The 16253-nt window shown below is 52.8% G+C and overlaps 1 protein-coding gene across 5 annotated transcripts in view; it reads right to left on the bottom strand.

Annotated features, from left to right (window-relative positions):
• SUFU (SUFU negative regulator of hedgehog signaling) overlaps positions 1–16253 on the bottom strand; it is a 125117-nt gene that overhangs the window by 12513 nt on the left and 96351 nt on the right. For 4 of the 5 annotated variants that reach the window (XM_043597386.1, XM_043597389.1, XM_043597390.1 and 1 more), the window contains exons 9-11: positions 11541–11675; positions 9586–9724; positions 774–842 (exon numbers count right to left, since the gene is read on the bottom strand). In XM_043597386.1, coding sequence (XP_043453321.1) covers positions 774–842; positions 9586–9724; positions 11541–11675 — 343 coding nt within the window. The remainder of the gene's footprint in view (positions 1–773; positions 843–9585; positions 9725–11540; positions 11676–16253) is intronic. The other variant, XM_043597388.1, reaches the window with a different exon arrangement.

The following is a 16253-nucleotide window of genomic DNA, read 5'->3' as shown; positions in this document are numbered from 1 at the left end:
TCTTCCCCAAACACACTTCCCGGCAGAAAGGCCAATAGAAGCATCTGTCTGTCTCTCGCATAGGCAGAGGACGGCCCTCCAGAGACCTGGCTAGGTTGCTAATGTTCCACTAACCTATGGGGCATTGAGGCCAGGAAGGCTCAGATCCCACTGGGGTGCAGCTTAGTAGGAGGCCGGGGGAGGGGACGGGACTTTCCAGGATGAGGTAAGTCCCTGCAAATGAGGATGCCAGGAACAAGGAAGAAAAACAAAGGGGATTATGGGCTCCATTCATGTACCCCAGATGAGTAGCCAGGGAAGGCACAAGCCCCCACCTGGCCTGCCAGCTCCTCCTGCTGGAAGAGGCAGACCAAGAAGGGAGAGCTCATGGCTGGAGAAGGAAGGAGGCTGGCTCCTGGGTGGCCTGAGGCGAGAGCAGGAGTCCCTTACTGCCCACCAGAACTCCCCAGTGGAATGTTCTCTGGCAGCAGGCGTGGGCTTTCTGTTCAGAACCTGCCAGGGAACAGCAGGGGCTGAGGAGAACCACTAGCCCAAAGGCCCTGGCTGCCTCTTCAATGAGGTTCTCGGAGCCACCGATTTGGACAATTTGCTGGGTGTCCTTATGGCAGCTGGGGTGGGGCAGGGGGTGGTGGGAAGACAGAAATAAAGCCTTTTAACATCTCCAGGGTCTCCTTTCCAGCCTATCCCCACACCTTGGAGACAGACAGACGGAAAGACACACACAGGCTCCTGGAGACTGGAAGCCGCTGTTAGAGAGAATCAAACAGGCTTACTTCCTCTGGAGAAGTCAAATCTTCTAAGTCCTCCAACATTTTCTCTACAAACTCTTCAGTCAACAGAATCTGGGAAGAAGGCACAAGACAGGCTTTTATTATTATTTCTTAATATATGGTCTTTTTGCCAACTGCCAAGCTGTGGATCTTTCTTCTGGCCACGGAGGAGATATGAGCCCGTGGTGGATCTGTTCTAGGGACAGAGGGAAGTGCTGGAAGCTTATCCCTGACTGTCATTTCCCCCCAACTCCCACCAGCCTGCCACATCAGAGGGAGGAGGACAGTGAAGGAGGGCTGTCACAGGACAACGGGGAAGCAAGGTGTGGGTACGTGGGAGAATGGTACTGCCGGTCCCCAGAAGGGACAAAGGAATGGGCAGGAAAAGAGCCTGTTTGGCAGTTCGGGCCCCCTGCACGCGGTAGTGCAGCAGAGGGGAAACAGAAAAGCTGATGGCTGGGGAACAGAGATTGCCAACCATCCTCCGTGCCCAACTGGGCTCACATGTTCCTCTTTACCCCCCACTTGGTAGGACAAAAGGAATCTGTTTGGATTTGGAATACAAGCCTCGTCTGGAATCTAGAAATGCCCCAGAAGGTACATCCAAGAATGTGTGAGCCGGAGAATTTGCAGATTGTGCACCAATCTCTCTCATTTTACAGATGGGAAAGGGGCTCTCAACCCGTTTCCCTCCGCAGTATCCACATCTCAAGCTGGAAGCTCCCAAACCCCTGCCCTGCTGGGCTCACTCAGCCACTGAGCTCTCCAAAGCTTCCTTCGAGAAACCTCTTCTCCAAGTCACCTCCCAGCTGTCCCACTTCACTGCTCTAGTCTGATGCCTTGTCACTTCATGCTTTGACGTTCAGGACAGCCTGGCCCCACTACTCAGCTGGCACAACCACTACCCTCACAGGCCTTCTTCAAGCTGGTGGGCCATTTCCCCAACTGGCTCAGGCTGGCTCTGCAGAGCTAGGTCAAGCTCACACCAGGCCTGCACCACAATGGGCCCAGGCTGAGGATGTCTTTCCTCTTCCCAACCTGACTCTCTCCTCCACCCTTTTCCTTCCTGTGCTGGTCCAGGAGCCTCCTGGTCTCCACACCTGACCCTTCCCTACCCTCCAGGCTGTGGGTCCACCTGCCTCTGTTCTGCCTCCTCCAGCAAACTCTGAACACTTTGGGTGAGGCACAGAGGAGGAAGGACAATGGGGTGAAGACCAAGGTGAGTGACTCTTCTGAGGGAAGCCCCTTTAGAAGGATGGGGATCGAGAACTTGAGAAAATACCCTTCAGGTTTCCCCTGGGAGTTGTCCACTCTGGGAAGAAGAGAAGTTTCAATATTTGGAACACAGTCAGCTTGTGAGATGAAGTAAAATGGCAGAGCAGTGTGGGAGAGCAGCAAGCAGGGTTGCTGGGGACCACAGAGGACGGAGGGCTCCAGAGGAAGGAAGTTGATGGCATGGAGGTGGGAGCGAGGAATGAGAAAATGACCCCGAGCGAGCAAACCACCTCTGTACCAGGCACTGTGTTGACTGCTCAGTGTATCTTATCTCCTTCAGTCTCCTCACAGATGAGGAAACTGAGGCACCGACAGGTTATGTAATTTGCCCAATGTCACGTGGCTTGTGCGTGGCTGAGCTAAGACCATATCCCAGTCGTGTCTGGACTCTAAAGTCATCCCCGAAGTACTGCTCTTCCCCCCACAACATTTACACATTTATTCATTCTTCCACTCATCTGCCCATCAATCTGTTCAATCCCACAGCATTCCCTGGGTGCCTCTGCTAGGCCTGGCCCTGGGCAGAGCCCCAGAGACATAGGCATGAAAGCAGTCTACACTCTACCTGGACATGCACCCTCTCCTGGTTGACAGGGAGCCAAAGGACATCCTCCCAGGCTGCAAGCCCACAGTCAGCAGCAAACCGGCTCTGACCATTGGCTCCCATCTCACCGAATTTTTTTTTTCTTCTGTTTGAGGAGCTCAGGCCTCAGGTGAGGGCAGAGACCAGATTTAAACAGGCAAAGTCAGTGGAGAGAAATGCCCACTTGGGGGGGGGGGGCCTCCCACCCACATTGTTCTTCCAAGTGCACCTTGAGCACTCCCAGACTCCAGGGACTCTTTCCTAATCACACCTCAGTCTTCCCACTGCCAGGGCCCATGCCCCTCCATTATCCCAGGGTCCCCCCCTCTCAAAGTCCAGAGTTTCCCTACCAGTTATCGCCAGTCTGCGGGAGGAGTACAAAAGTCACATTCATGGTTTTGGCATTTCCGGGGCTTGCTGCCATCTCTGCAAATGCTAGCACAAACACGAGCATACCTAAAACCCAATTACATTACAATGGCTCCAGTCTGGGCCAGGCCGGGCTGATTTCTAAGCCACAAATAATCTGGAGGGAGGGACTTTCTGCCAGAAAGGTAAATAGGTCTGGGACTATAGTGCTGGGCTGAGGTGGAGGGGAGGGTTCACCGGGACTGGACCACCCAGTGAGACACCAAAGAGCCATTTTTCGACAAAGGGAAAGGCAACCCCACTAACGTGGAGTTCCGTCCTAAGCCAGTTCCTGTGACAAAGGTCTGGAATAGGTGGTGGAGAGAGGGTACGCTATGGTGGCTTTTAGCAGAACAACCACCAAGCGCGTACCCTCTGTGTGTGGACTCATTTTATACCCGGCTGGCGGAAGGGATGGCAAGACCAGAAAAGGGGACAAACCCTAGTTACTCCTCAATTTTCACTTTTGGTGCTTTGCTGGTTCCTGCTGGAAACTTCACATTATTTTAAGAGAATTAAACAGAGAAAATTATACATAAGATCTGCATGATATTAAGGGTGACATTCCCTGCAAAGAAACACGACAGACTGTCATAGCTGCAGGCAGCTAATTTAATTTCCTTTGGGAGTTAAACCTTAGAAGCTTGGATTGAACAAGCAGGCCCTGTTCTTTGTATATTTCAGACCTGGAGCTGAGAATGGTAACAGATCTTATCCACAGGACACTGGAGATAGACAACTGTGACGGAGCAGCTCCTGGGCGCTCTCATGAGCAACAGACTCGCCGTTGTGATGCAACTGTGGGAAAAGCCTGCGATGCTACGCTTGGGGCTCTTGAAGCTCACTGGGTCCCTGTGGAGCTGCCTGGCTCTGCCACAAATGAAAACAGGATGGTTATGAAGACAGTGGCAATGATAACACCACCAGTGGCAGAAGCAGTGGTGCCTCCTCCATGTGCGGGGCACTGGGCTAAGCGCTTGACTGGTATCGTTTCACGGAACCCTCCTGGCAGTCCCGCAAAGGCGGTAACTATCGCCCCCATTTTGCAGACGAGCCGGTGTCGAGAGGAGACAAGGCTCCTGGACTTTAGAACAGTGATCTGACCTCATGGTGGTAGAGGATACTCTTTTTCCTGTCTGGAGAAAATACCTCAATTCTAGAAGCCTTGTTTACTCACGGCTAACTCTTCTCTCTCTCCTCTGAAAGGGGAGGTAAAGGTGACTTTGGCTTCTACCGATGGCCTGGAAAACCAGCCGTCCTAACCCCAGCCAGACCTATATCTCCTCGAGAAGAACAACCCTGATTAGCTCAAGACGGCTGAGTACCATAGACACCCAGCTGCTCAAAAATTGAGTTGGCCAACTGGAAAGGAAGGCAAACCATGCCCAAAGATGGTTTCCAAGTGGGAACAGCAAGGCAAATTTCCAGGCCAGCTTAGTGAATGCATACATAAGGGAACATTTACTCTAACCCAGAAAAGAGCAGTAGAAATAACAGTAATAATACTGAAAATAATAACAGCACTCAGTAACACGTGGTCCCCATGAGTTGGGCATAAAATGCTTAGGTTTCTGTATAACCAGCCCTTGGAGGCAGGAGGCTCTCTGGTGAGAGGAGAAAGCTCCCACCAACCAATCTGAACAGCAAACTCCCCTGGCAAGCTTCTGAAAATATGAAGATGCCATCCAGACCTTCAGTATTGGAATATCCTGGCAAGGCCAAGGCATCTGCACTTTTGAGGCACCCCAGGGGATCATGGGTGGGAAATAACCAGGCTCACAGGGGAAGGGGGTTTGGGCGCAGGCTTAACCAACAGGGGTGAGTTGGTGGCTGCAGCTTCAACACCTTCTCTTTGGCCAAGATGTGAGGGGAGCAGTGGCTCCTTGCTCCCCACTACCAACCCCCACTGTTGGTCAGAAAGGGGGCTAGGAATCCAGATGGCAGCTTACTCCAAGTGCTCACACCAGGTGCCTTAGGACAACCTGGCTGGCTGGTGATGAGGGAGGGTTGTCAATAATCTCCCAATTCCCCAAACCCCAGCAAGGTCCACAAGGAACCCAAAAAGTAATCTTTCACGGGGCCTGCCCTGGGCAGGCCCTGCTGTGCCACAGACAGGAGCCCAGCTGCTGCAGATCTGATTCAAACGTCTGTGGTTGGTGCTATTTCTGAGTCTGCAAACAGCGTTGACAATGCCCACTCCTTCCCCTTGATACGACAATCCACACTTTGTCCGGGGCCCTGTTTGCTCTTCGTGTTGACACGTTGTTCTTGCTTCCCAACAAGTTTGGCTTTCTTCTTCCCTCTCTTTCCTTCTTTCGGAGGCGGAAATGTGTTGTTTACAGGGTAAGGCCTGCCAAGGAGCTGCTCTGGCACCCACAATGGCCGAGGAGGAGGCAGAACGAGGAAGCAGTCCGGTCTGTGTCCACCCCCCTCCCCAGACTCCAACAGGCCAGACGAAAGCCGGAAAACAGCCTGGAGACCCCCCAGGCTTGGGGGCAGAGGTGTGTGTGGCACACGCTCATTTCCTGTTCTCAGTGGGTGGTGAGAAGTTGGCTTTGGTGGCCAGGAGCAGGCTCAGAGCCCTCTTGCTCTGGTTGCCGGCTTGTGAGGGCAGAGTGGGCCATCACAGTCTTCTCCTAAAGGGAGGGTGCTGTACTCCCCAGGCACAGTGCTAGGATTTAAACCCTGATGGGTGTACCCTGGGACAGTGAGGTCCCAGGATGGCAAACGTCTCCAGGGAGAACAGGTTGTGGCCAGGTTTACCAGAAGAAGGAGAAACAGTAGAGGCACGGGAGACGAGCTGCCCAGGGCCTGGGCCAGGGACTGCCAAGTGTCTTCCACACAACGTCCAAATGGGTGGATGAGGACAGAAGGCGGGGGCTTGTCCAGAGGACAGTGGTGAGTCAGCCACTGGGCTAGGACGAGAGCCCAGTAGTGATTCCCAAACTTGGCCTGGAGCGGCGAGCCCACTCGGAACAGCAGCTGGGCATCGTGTCCTGAGGCCGGAGCCTCCCATCAGGGCTGGCAGGAACGGCTGGGAATGGGGGCTCCACTTGGGTGAGCTATCAGACACCACACAGCTGAGAAAGCATTGCAGGGCCTAAAAAAATATTCTCATATTTGGTGATATGACCTCCATGTGACCTCTGGGGCTGACTTCTCCCCCCTTCAGATCAACCCTGGCTGGGGATAGATGAACGACTCAGTTCTGGGCTGGGCTCCTGCTCAGAAGACTAACAACCCAATGTTGACAGCCTCAAGGGAGAGAGGCTTGTTAAAGCTACCGGGATGTGGAATGCTGGGGGAAGGTGTGCAAGAGAGGATGCTGGCAGGCCTCCCCCAGGGCCTGGAGACCCTCCCGAAAAGCTCTGGAGCTGGCTGACAGGCTTTACAATCTCCACGAGGATGAAAACAGCAGATGGTAGGGCAGATGGAGTCAAGGTGTTGACCTCCGGAAACTGAGAAGCCTATGGAATTGGTGCAGGATTCCTGACTCTCCAGCTCCTCCAGGAAGCAGGGAGTGTCCACTGAGCTCACCCTGGGGTTGCAGACGGCCCTGCCTTTCTCTGGGCTGGGGCCTTGACTTTCCTGCGGCTGGAGAATGGGGGAAGGGGAGGAGCATAGAGGGTAGGTGCAGGCCCAGGAGAAGGTGGGTGTGGAGGCCTGTGTGGGGCCACTCTGCACACTCCAGTGAGGGCCCAGATTCCCTCACCTTCTGCCTTTTCCTCTCAGCCTCTCCTTTGTCACTCTTCCCCCATGTGGGGTGTCTTTGCCATGCCTTTTCCCCAAGAGATAACAGGCCCGGGCTGGTAGCCAGAACAAGGTGCCAAGGCTGGGAGCAGGGCTTCCAAGGCTGTTGAGGCTGATGTAAGAAAGTCATCCCAGCCCCTCCCCATTCAGCTGGGATCAACAGGGAGAGTTCAAGCAGCAGCCAAGAAAACAGAAGTCTAGAGCTCTTCACGTTCTTGGGCCTGCCGCATTCAGCTCCTTCCTGCTCCTCTGTCCCTAACAGGCCTGGCACACAGAGGCCAACGAGACACCCCAGATCCTGGGAGCACACGCAAGAGATGCCTGCAGCGGGGGGCTGTCCTCTCTGTGTTGGAGAACTCCCTCCAGAGGGGCTTGGGGCCCTTCTTGGTCCAGTGGAGAGGCCCCTCTTTGGTAATGAGCCTAATCCCAGGCCTCCAAGAGGTCCTGCAGACTCCTGGGGAGACAACCAACCCCAGAGGGAGCCCCAGAGGCCCACAAGTAATTACAAGCCCAGGTTCCCACAAGCTAGGCAGCTGCCTGTGACCACAGTGGCAAGACCCTAAAGGGGAAGGCGAACTGGCAGTCAGATGCAGAAAGTGCTGACTGCTTTGAGGGCAGGGAGGAGAGCTGTTTGGGTGTTGGCTCCATGGCTGAGGACTGGCGGATGGAGAGTGGGGGGTACGGGCAGAGGGTTTCCCAGGGCTCCTTGGGCCTGAGAATCCCCTTGGTGAGTGAGGGTGCAGGCTTGGGGAATGGGGCCCCAGCCAGCCTTCCTAGGAGCTCCCCTGTGAGCTGGCCCGTGCTGGACCACACTAATGAGCCCATAACACAGGCCTTTGATTAAGCAGCTCCCCAGCACAGCAACTTTATTGAAACATGCCGAGGCTAGCGGCTGGTTCCCACCGCTCCAGTTCCCTGGGCAACAGTGCATGGGAGGGGCCGTGCCCAGCGCTTCAGCTCCCTTGAGGGGGCTGCCCCAGGGTGAGGGGAGTGGGGCTGGGAGTACAACGCCAGTAGCCCGTGGATAAGCGGTTGGATTCAGAACTCTGGGGGCCCTGAGGGGCATCATGACACCTGCTGAGTCCTCTGGGGGCTGGGGCTCCTAGGCTGATGAGAATGGAGATGCTGACCAACCCCTCCTCAGGGTGAGAAGACTTTCTAAGGGGGATGGCAAGACTCTAAGGACAGGTTCAGAGTTGAAGATGTAAAACGTACTGGGGGTAATTTCTTCTTGAGTTTGGGGAGACTCTGGTCCCTACTTTCCCAAGAAAATGTGCTTGAACCTCCAATACACACAAATGCCATCTGAGGACACTTCTGAGACCTGTCAGCACAGTCATCTACTGGGAATGATGACCTGTTAACCCTTCTGCTGGGTCCCCACCTCCCCCTTCCTTACCAGCAAGAGGCGGCCTGGCTTCCTGGGACATAGCTGGGGTGGGGCGGTGGGGGGCGGGGAGGCCCTTTCCACTTGTGCTGGGCTAGTTTCAAATGTTACACTTCAGAGCTTTTGCTACAGTAACTACCAACACCACATGGACAGAAATCTAATGTTACCAAGTGGGACTTTTAAAATGTATTTATAACTTTATGGTTCAAAGTAATTTTGTTATGAAACAATGTAATAACAACAGTGGAAAAAGGCAAGATAATTTATGGAACACAATATTTCTAAAGCACTAGCTTCCATTTCTTCCTCACTTAGTCTGAGGAGTGTGGTTGGTATTCTTTGTTTGCTGTTTGTTTTAATTAAGGGTTAGTATTTGTGCAGGGGGGCGGCAGGGAGGGCTGGCCTGAAGGAGGAGAAATTCAGGGGCAAGCTCAACCACACACACACACACACACACACACACACACACACGCCCACATCGACAGTTAAGTATGTTTCACAGACCCCCCCAGACAGGGTTAACCCCACAAAACCAGCATAATTCTCTTCCCCGCTACTATAACCATCCTTCCATATACCATAAACAGGGCACAGTCAATTTCTGAATTACTGTCGGATCCCCTTTCTTGATACTCCTCAGAGAGGTAAGGTAGAGTTTTCTTCCTCCCACGCACCCAACAAACAAAGAAAAAAACAATGTTCCCCTAATACATCTGGGAGTGTGCTGGACCAGCCAAGCACCAGTTATAGACCTGGGACAGGGGTGGGGGCTGGAAGGAGGCCTGTGGCTCTCAGGTCCCAGCACCCCACTTGGCAGTGGCTCTGAAGCTGTGCTCCAGCCAGAAGAGCAAAGGAAGGACAAAGTGTTCTGGACAAGCCAGCAGGTTTCTGTGCAGAAAAGCTGGGTTTCCATTAGGAGGAACAGGGCAACCATTAGATGAGGGGAGTAGGGAGGCTCTGTCTGCTGAGGCCTGCCCAACCCAGCCCCAGTCCAGGTCCACACGTCCATTCTCTAGGAGTTCTGGTGGCATTTCCACAGAGGCACCTGCAAGTGGCTTCCAGACTCCATCTTATCCTGCTTCACCCTTGGTTTCCTGGACTTTGGTTTACCCGGGGTGCGGAAAGCCTGGTACCTCTCAAACCTAGATTTCCATGGCAAACCAATGGCCAGGGCCTAGAGAGTTATCCCTGGTGTCTCAGGGGATGGTGGAGAGGCCAGGAAGTACTACAGCTGATGGGATAGGCAGCAGCATCCACACTCCACATGGTTTCCCATAACCAGCCCTTCTGGAAGGGAGTCAACAACAGCTGCCAAGGGAGGGGAGGGGGAGGCAGGTGTGGGAAGAGCCCACGGAAGACAAGGTAGGGAGGGGGAAAAAAAAGGTAGGGAAAGAAAAGGAGCCTCTCACTTGTAACCAGGGTCCATGGGCTGCGTAAGGGTGCTCCTCAGTGGCAAAGGCGCCTTCCACTCCCGTGGAAACAAATGTGATGGCCATGTCACCTGTGATACTTTTATACGTAAAGTGCCGTCCATGCAGGAGCCTGCCCCTGGGGGTAGGAACACAGAGACAGTGAGCAGCAGGCCTGGCCAAGGCTCAGGGACTGTGGGGGCTGTGCTCCCTGGGACAGGGTGCCTGGCAAATGCCCTCCGGACTGCCCACCTGCCCGCCAACAGGGGACTGTAACCAAACACGGTCCAAGAGAAACCTCTCACGAGTTCTCTACTGCCATTCTTCCGAAGTGCTCAAAGCTAGCAGAGACACTAGATCAGCATTCAAAGGGCCTGCAGGGGCAGTGGAGTACACCTCCTTCACGTCCTGGTGAGGAAACTGAGACTAGAGAAGGCAGCTAGCAATACGCCCAAGGCCATGCCCAGAACTAAGAGCAGGGTCATGTCCCCCTTTACTTTGAAGGTCGGGGTGAAGCAGTACCTAAACAAACTTCCCAAGCCCCAGGGAGGATGGCATAGTGCCTTCGCAGCACAACTCCTGTGCTCAGGGCAGTGTCTGCCACCTGCTCCTGGGACCTCCCACAAGAACAAAATGGCTAGCCCCGGGGCACCTGTGTGGCTCAGTGAGTGAAGCATCAACTTCAGCTCATGTCAAGATCTCGCTGTGTGTGGCTTCGAGCTCCACATCGGGCTCTGTGCTGACACTGCAGAGCCTGTTTGGGATTCTCTCTCTCTCTCTCTCTCTCTCTCTCTCTCCCCCTCCCCCACTTGTGCTCGCTCTCAAAATAAATTAATAAACTTAAAAAAAAAAAAGGCTAGCCCCAAGGCCACAAGCATACCTCAAAACAAACAAATAAATCGTAAATCATAATCATCACCATCATCATCATCATCAAAGCTGAAGCCAAACAGGGTCACTCTGAGGGAGCCACAAGAAGCTCCTATTAATCCCCAGTCTGGAAATACACCTGGGGGAAGGGCAGGCAGGGACAACTAGTGAGCCAGAGATGCCATTCAGCAAAGGAAGCAAAGCCTGCCCCTTTGCTTTCTCAGGCTGCCTTGGATTAACCCTTTACCAGTCTAAAGATCTTGAGCTTGGGCCAGAGAGGGAGCTGGGGAGGAAATGGCTGGGGTCCTGGTGGGGGGGTCTTTCCAGCCCTTGTTCGTTCTGACCACTTGCTATCTTTGCCCTGCTGCCCAGGGTGGTTGGCCAAGGTTGGTTAGCATCCAAACTCTTTTCTCAGGCTCTGGGCTCAGTGGGGAGGGACCAAACCAGGGTAACCCCGTTCTTCCTTGTCATGTTGTCTGAGTTCAGAGTTATTCTGGTCGCCTCCCCTGCTATAAAAGTGAGGGTGGAAACCCCAAGGGCTATGCAAGAAGCCAGCTGAACAGATTCAGTGCAGTGCAGCATCCCCAAACAGAGAGCTGAATGCTGGCCACAGGGCTGGGTTTTCTGGCACTGTGGACAGCAGCAGAAAGGACACAGCTGGGCTTCTTGGTCCCTCAAGGAGTTTGTTGTGCTGGCCACTGGGTTTGGAGAACTGAGCGCTATGCATGGGAAAAGCAACAAGAAGAAGAAAATAGAGCCCGACCCACCAGAGCCCTGCCCTGCTATTCCAGTGCTACTGACATTGGGCTTGTGGGATGGCAGGGGCGTCTGAGATTGCCGAGACCACTGAGCCTTCCGAAGAGAGTAAGGCTGGAGGGACACCTCTCTGGACAAAGGAGTGTTCTTCCACACAGTGTGGGCTACAGGCTGGTTCAGAGTCCACAGGCCCCCCCACAGGCCCAAGATGGAACTGCCCGACTGGCTCTCCTCCCTCCCTGGGTCCCAGACTCCACCCAGGTGTGTGGGAGAAGGCACGCATAGGCCCGGTGGCTCCTTGAGGACGAGCTGTGTGCTGTGGGGCTCACCTTAGGCAAAGGGGAATGAGAGCCCCTGACTCCTGGTTGAATTTCAGATGCACACTCTCAAGTTGTCGTGTGCGGATCAGCTCATGGGGAATGATGGCCGTGGAGCTGTCGCTCTCCAGGCTGTCTTTGCGGCTTCTGCAAAGCAATCACAGGGACAGGTTCAGCACAAGGTAAATAAATACCACAAGGAGGAGCAAGATGGGAGTCTCTCAGGGTGGGCTCCCGAATAATGACAATGACCGTGACTGATGATAGTGGTTAACAACACCCACCATTCACCGTGTGCTGGCCAAATGCCAGCAGCTGTGCAAAGCACTTCTCACTGACTACTCTCAACACCCCCATGAGGTGGGTACTATTGTTATATCCCTTTTACAGATAAGGAATTGGGAGATCAGAGAAGTTAAGTAACTTGTGCAGCTCCCACTGCCAGGGAGTATGGAGCTGGAAGCTGGTCGAAGTTAGATTGGGTTCCAAAGCCTCATCTTTGGCCAATACACTATATGAAAGTTTACCTCGCAGTGGCTTGTTCTTCCCTATATAGCAGCAGGAGCATCTGGGAGCCCTTTCTCCCCACCCTGGAGTCTCAGTTCCCAAGTTCTCCAAAGCTGGAGTGCTAGAGTACCAGAAGGTGCGGCTCCAAGAACTTCCTTCCAGCCGACCCTGAAAAGGCTATGACTTTCAGCAGGCTCTGAGCATGCTCGCTCCTGCTAATGGCTAGGAGCTGCAGTGACATACACATCCTTCATCTAACCAGGAAATGATACAATCCTCAGTGAGGGGGTGGAAACCAGATTCTTAGGAGTCAGACCAGTGGGCCTGGCTGGGCAGCAGAACCAGGCCACCATCCTGCTGGGTTTTGAGGCCCCAGGGGCCCTGTACTAGATTCCTCCTGCCTGTGGCCTTGGCCACAGTGAGCTGTCACTGCTGCCTCACACTCCCTCCTGTCCTGCTTCCCGCCAACAGCTTGCCCACAACTGGGCCACGGGGTCCCTTTGCAATCTAAGATATGTTCTTTCAAATTCAGCTGCCCCCACTGACAGCCTCTCAAATCTGCCTCAGCCGGAAATGAGGGTTACCCACTGATCCTATTCAAAAGGCCGGATCCTAGTTTGGGCTGTGAATCGCAGAACAATTCCCCAAGTGTCCATCAAAACACTGGGTAAGAAGCTCTAGTTATTTATCATTCAAGGGGCAGGAGCCATCCAGGATGTCCAGGCTCCACAGTCAGGCAGTCAGTGAGGGGCAGGCCCAACCTCCTCACATACCGGGGACACTGAGGTGCTAGGGCCTTTGGCCAGTGAGGCACCCCGACAGGCAGAGAACCTCCCCAGAGGGACGGTGTGAGGTCAGCAGGCAAAAGGATAGAGGGTGACATGGGGCAGCCAGGGTCCTGCCAAGGCAGTGGTTTACGAAAGCCCTTGAGGTAACGGGGACCAGTCCCATCAGCTGTGTGGATCCACCCCCAGATGTAACCGCTCTATCACAAAGTGGTCCCTTCCTCTGGTTTGCCAAAGTGAATTCTGAAACTGCCCTTTGCCCTAGCTTCTCTTTTGACAAACCCTTTCACAAGACCCGTGAAGGAGACAAATGCTACGTACGGCCAAGCGGGTCATGGAAGTTCAAGACTGGCAGGAAACTCTGAGGTGGTTTAATCTACTTCTTTCCTTTACAAAAGAGAGCTGGAAACAAGTCCAAGGCCACAGAGATGGTCTGTGGCAGGCCAGTGTGGGAGCCTAGGACCTCTTGCTAGATCTCCTTCCCTTACCACCAAACACCACATCGCAGTGGGTGCCCTCAGGGCCCAGACAAGAGCAGAACTCAGAAGACAGCAGCCCTATTCTGCCCCAGAGCGAGGAGGCCAGAGACTCACTCCTGAGTCCTCACAGCAAGCACCCCCTGTATAGGTTATGGTTAACCCTTCTTTCACAGATGAGGAAAATGGAGGCTCAGAGAGGTGAGGTGACAAGCCTGAGGTCAGAGTGAGTTTAAGGGGAAGAGGCAGGGTGTCATTCTTACAATCGCTTCCCTGTGCCATCTCTGACAACGGGCCCAGAGACATACCACCGTGTGCCCAAAAGGAGCTGAAGCCTGGCTGCCAGGCGGGGCCTCTGAGCCTATGGGGCCCACTAGAGGATCCCCGCCTCTCTGGCATGGGCAAAATGCTGATGAACAGCAACTGGGGTAGGGGTGGGGGGTGGAGGGCTGAGAGAGAAGAATCAACAGCACACAGGGCTAGAGACATCTCATGCTGGAGGGAAAAATAAATTGTTGAAAGTCAGCTAAAGTCACCTTGGTAACTGCTACAACACACTCACCCGGAACGAGGACATCAAACCCAACTGCAAACAGCTTTAAAGAAATGGAAAAGAACTTAATCATCTGAAGAATTAATGTGACAAGTGCCCACATTTACACCTCCCACCAACCTTCAATCATTTGAAAACGTACTTTAATCTTTTAAGAGAAAAAAAAAAATTGCAAAATGCTAGATCTGCAATCCTGGGGCTTGGGTATTTCCGGCATGCTGCTTCAATGGAAACGCGGCTGCTACACACACACACACACACACACACACACACACACACGCGCGCGCGCGCACACACACACACACACACATGCAGGAGCCCAGCTTTTTGCTGATTTGTTTTTTCTGGACATCGATGCAGAAACATGAATTATTTGTGTGGCTGGGTGAGGTATTAAATCTGCAGCCGACACAGGTTTGCAATGTTTTGCATGGTTGTCAGCTTAATCTTAGTCATAAAAAAATAAGTACTGTGCTCGCCAGCGTGGCCTAATTTTTCAGCTGGGCTGTTTTTGCCCTGAGCTCCCTGTGGAAGAGAAGGCAGAGCTCCAGGGGGCTGGAAGGGAGAAGGGCTCCCAGGGAAGCACGCCCTACACCCACTGGGGACTGCTAGGGATATGGGGCCGGGGGTGAAGGACTGCTTCAGGTGGCAGAGTGGCTAACGTGTAAGTGCTGGGTTCGACTCTCTCATGACCTTAGGCAGATAATGAACCCTCTCTCTAAGCGCCAGTATCCTCTTGATGGGGATAAATAATAATACGCTTTTGTTATGGGGATTGAACAAGATGACCGGCATGAAGCATCTAACGGTGCCTGAGATGTAGCAGGGGCTCAAAATATATCTGGGCTGGATCAGGGGGCTGCCTCTAGAAGCCTGTCTGCTCTTCCTGCAAGAATGCTGATAGCTTAATAGGGACTTATTTGCCTTTACCAACTGCCTCTGCCAAATCAGTCTTTACTTCTGAACAAAGGTCCTTGCCCTCAGCTTGGGAGATGGGACTTTTGAGATGGGGTTTGAGGGGCTCCTGACTCCCTGAGCAGTCACGGTGGGCCCTGGTCAACTGCTGGTCCTCTGAGAGGCCAACGAAAACCCTTGAGGCCTTTGTTCTGCTAAGGGGAGGTACCGGCAGGGCCGTCTTCCTTCTACAAAGCACAATGGTCTTCCTGCAATTCTCATCTGCTGGACCTCAAACTACCCAGAAGTAATTTAATCTCTCCTCCCATGATAGCCTTTCAAATCCCTGAAGCTGCTCCCACAGGCCATCATCAGTTTCTCTTTTCCAGTATCTGTGGCTCTGACTTTCAACTATAATCTTAAGACATGGCTCTGAAATCTTCCAGCTATCCACGTCACTTTCCCTTGCATTTACTCTAGCACGTCAAAGCCAGAGTGTCATGTCCAGAAGTGAAGTGTCGTGTGTGGAAATAAATATAGCATGTGGTCTAACCAGGGCAGATCAAAGAGGGACTATGAGCTTTCTTGTTTGGGAAACTTTATTTCTATTAAAACTGTCATCAAATTGTCTATTCTTTATAACTTCGTCATATTACCAACTCTTACAGCACACCCTCTGTCAACATCTCCCTCAGGCTCTCTCCCATGGTCTGTGCTAGACCTCCTCTCCCCCATCTTGTATTTACTGTGGATTAGTTGGAGCTGAGAGACAGACTCTGCATTATCTGGCTACTGTTTCAAGCAGTCCAGGTATTTCTGAAACCTGACTCTAGCATCCATCATACTGCCATTCCCTCCTGACTTCAAGTCACTGACAAAACTGATAAACTCACCATCAATGTTCTCATCCCAGGCTTTGATTAAACAGTGAACAGGACAGGGTCAGGCAGACAGGCTGACAGACTGACATCATTACTCTCTGGGTAGGCTCATCCGACCAATTATAAATTTGCCCAACCGTCCCATCACCAAGTCCTTCACCCTCCTGGATGCTCTGTGGACATTCCTCTGTCGTGCCAACAATGATGTCAGAAGACATTCTGAAAATGTCTTGCTAAACCCCACCTATAGATCTATAGCACTTCCTTTGTCTATCAGGTAGAAATAGGTAACTATTTTTTTAAGGTGAATTAAAAAAAAAGTTTTTATTTGTTTATTCATTTAAGTAATCTCTACATCCAATGTAGGGCTCAAACTCATGACCCTGAGATCAAGAGTCTCAAGCTTCTCCAACTGAGTCAGCTGGGTGCCCCCCTCCCCGCCCCGGCCCTCCCCATAACTATTTCTAAAAATAGATGAGGATGGTCCAGCAGGCCTGATTCTGATTCTTCGTGAATCCATGCCAACTCTCAGGGTTCACTGTTCCTCTTAAAGAGTATTCACAGCCTGTTTGCCTTATAATCTAGTCCAGAATTTTCCCTGATGGCTGACACTAAGCTCACTAGTTTGG

This window comes from Prionailurus bengalensis, chromosome D2 (genome assembly GCF_016509475.1).
Source record: "Prionailurus bengalensis isolate Pbe53 chromosome D2, Fcat_Pben_1.1_paternal_pri, whole genome shotgun sequence".
Lineage (NCBI taxonomy): Eukaryota > Metazoa > Chordata > Mammalia > Carnivora > Felidae > Prionailurus > Prionailurus bengalensis.
Note: the sequence above shows the minus strand (reverse complement) of the source record. Positions and strands in the feature narration are given on the sequence as shown.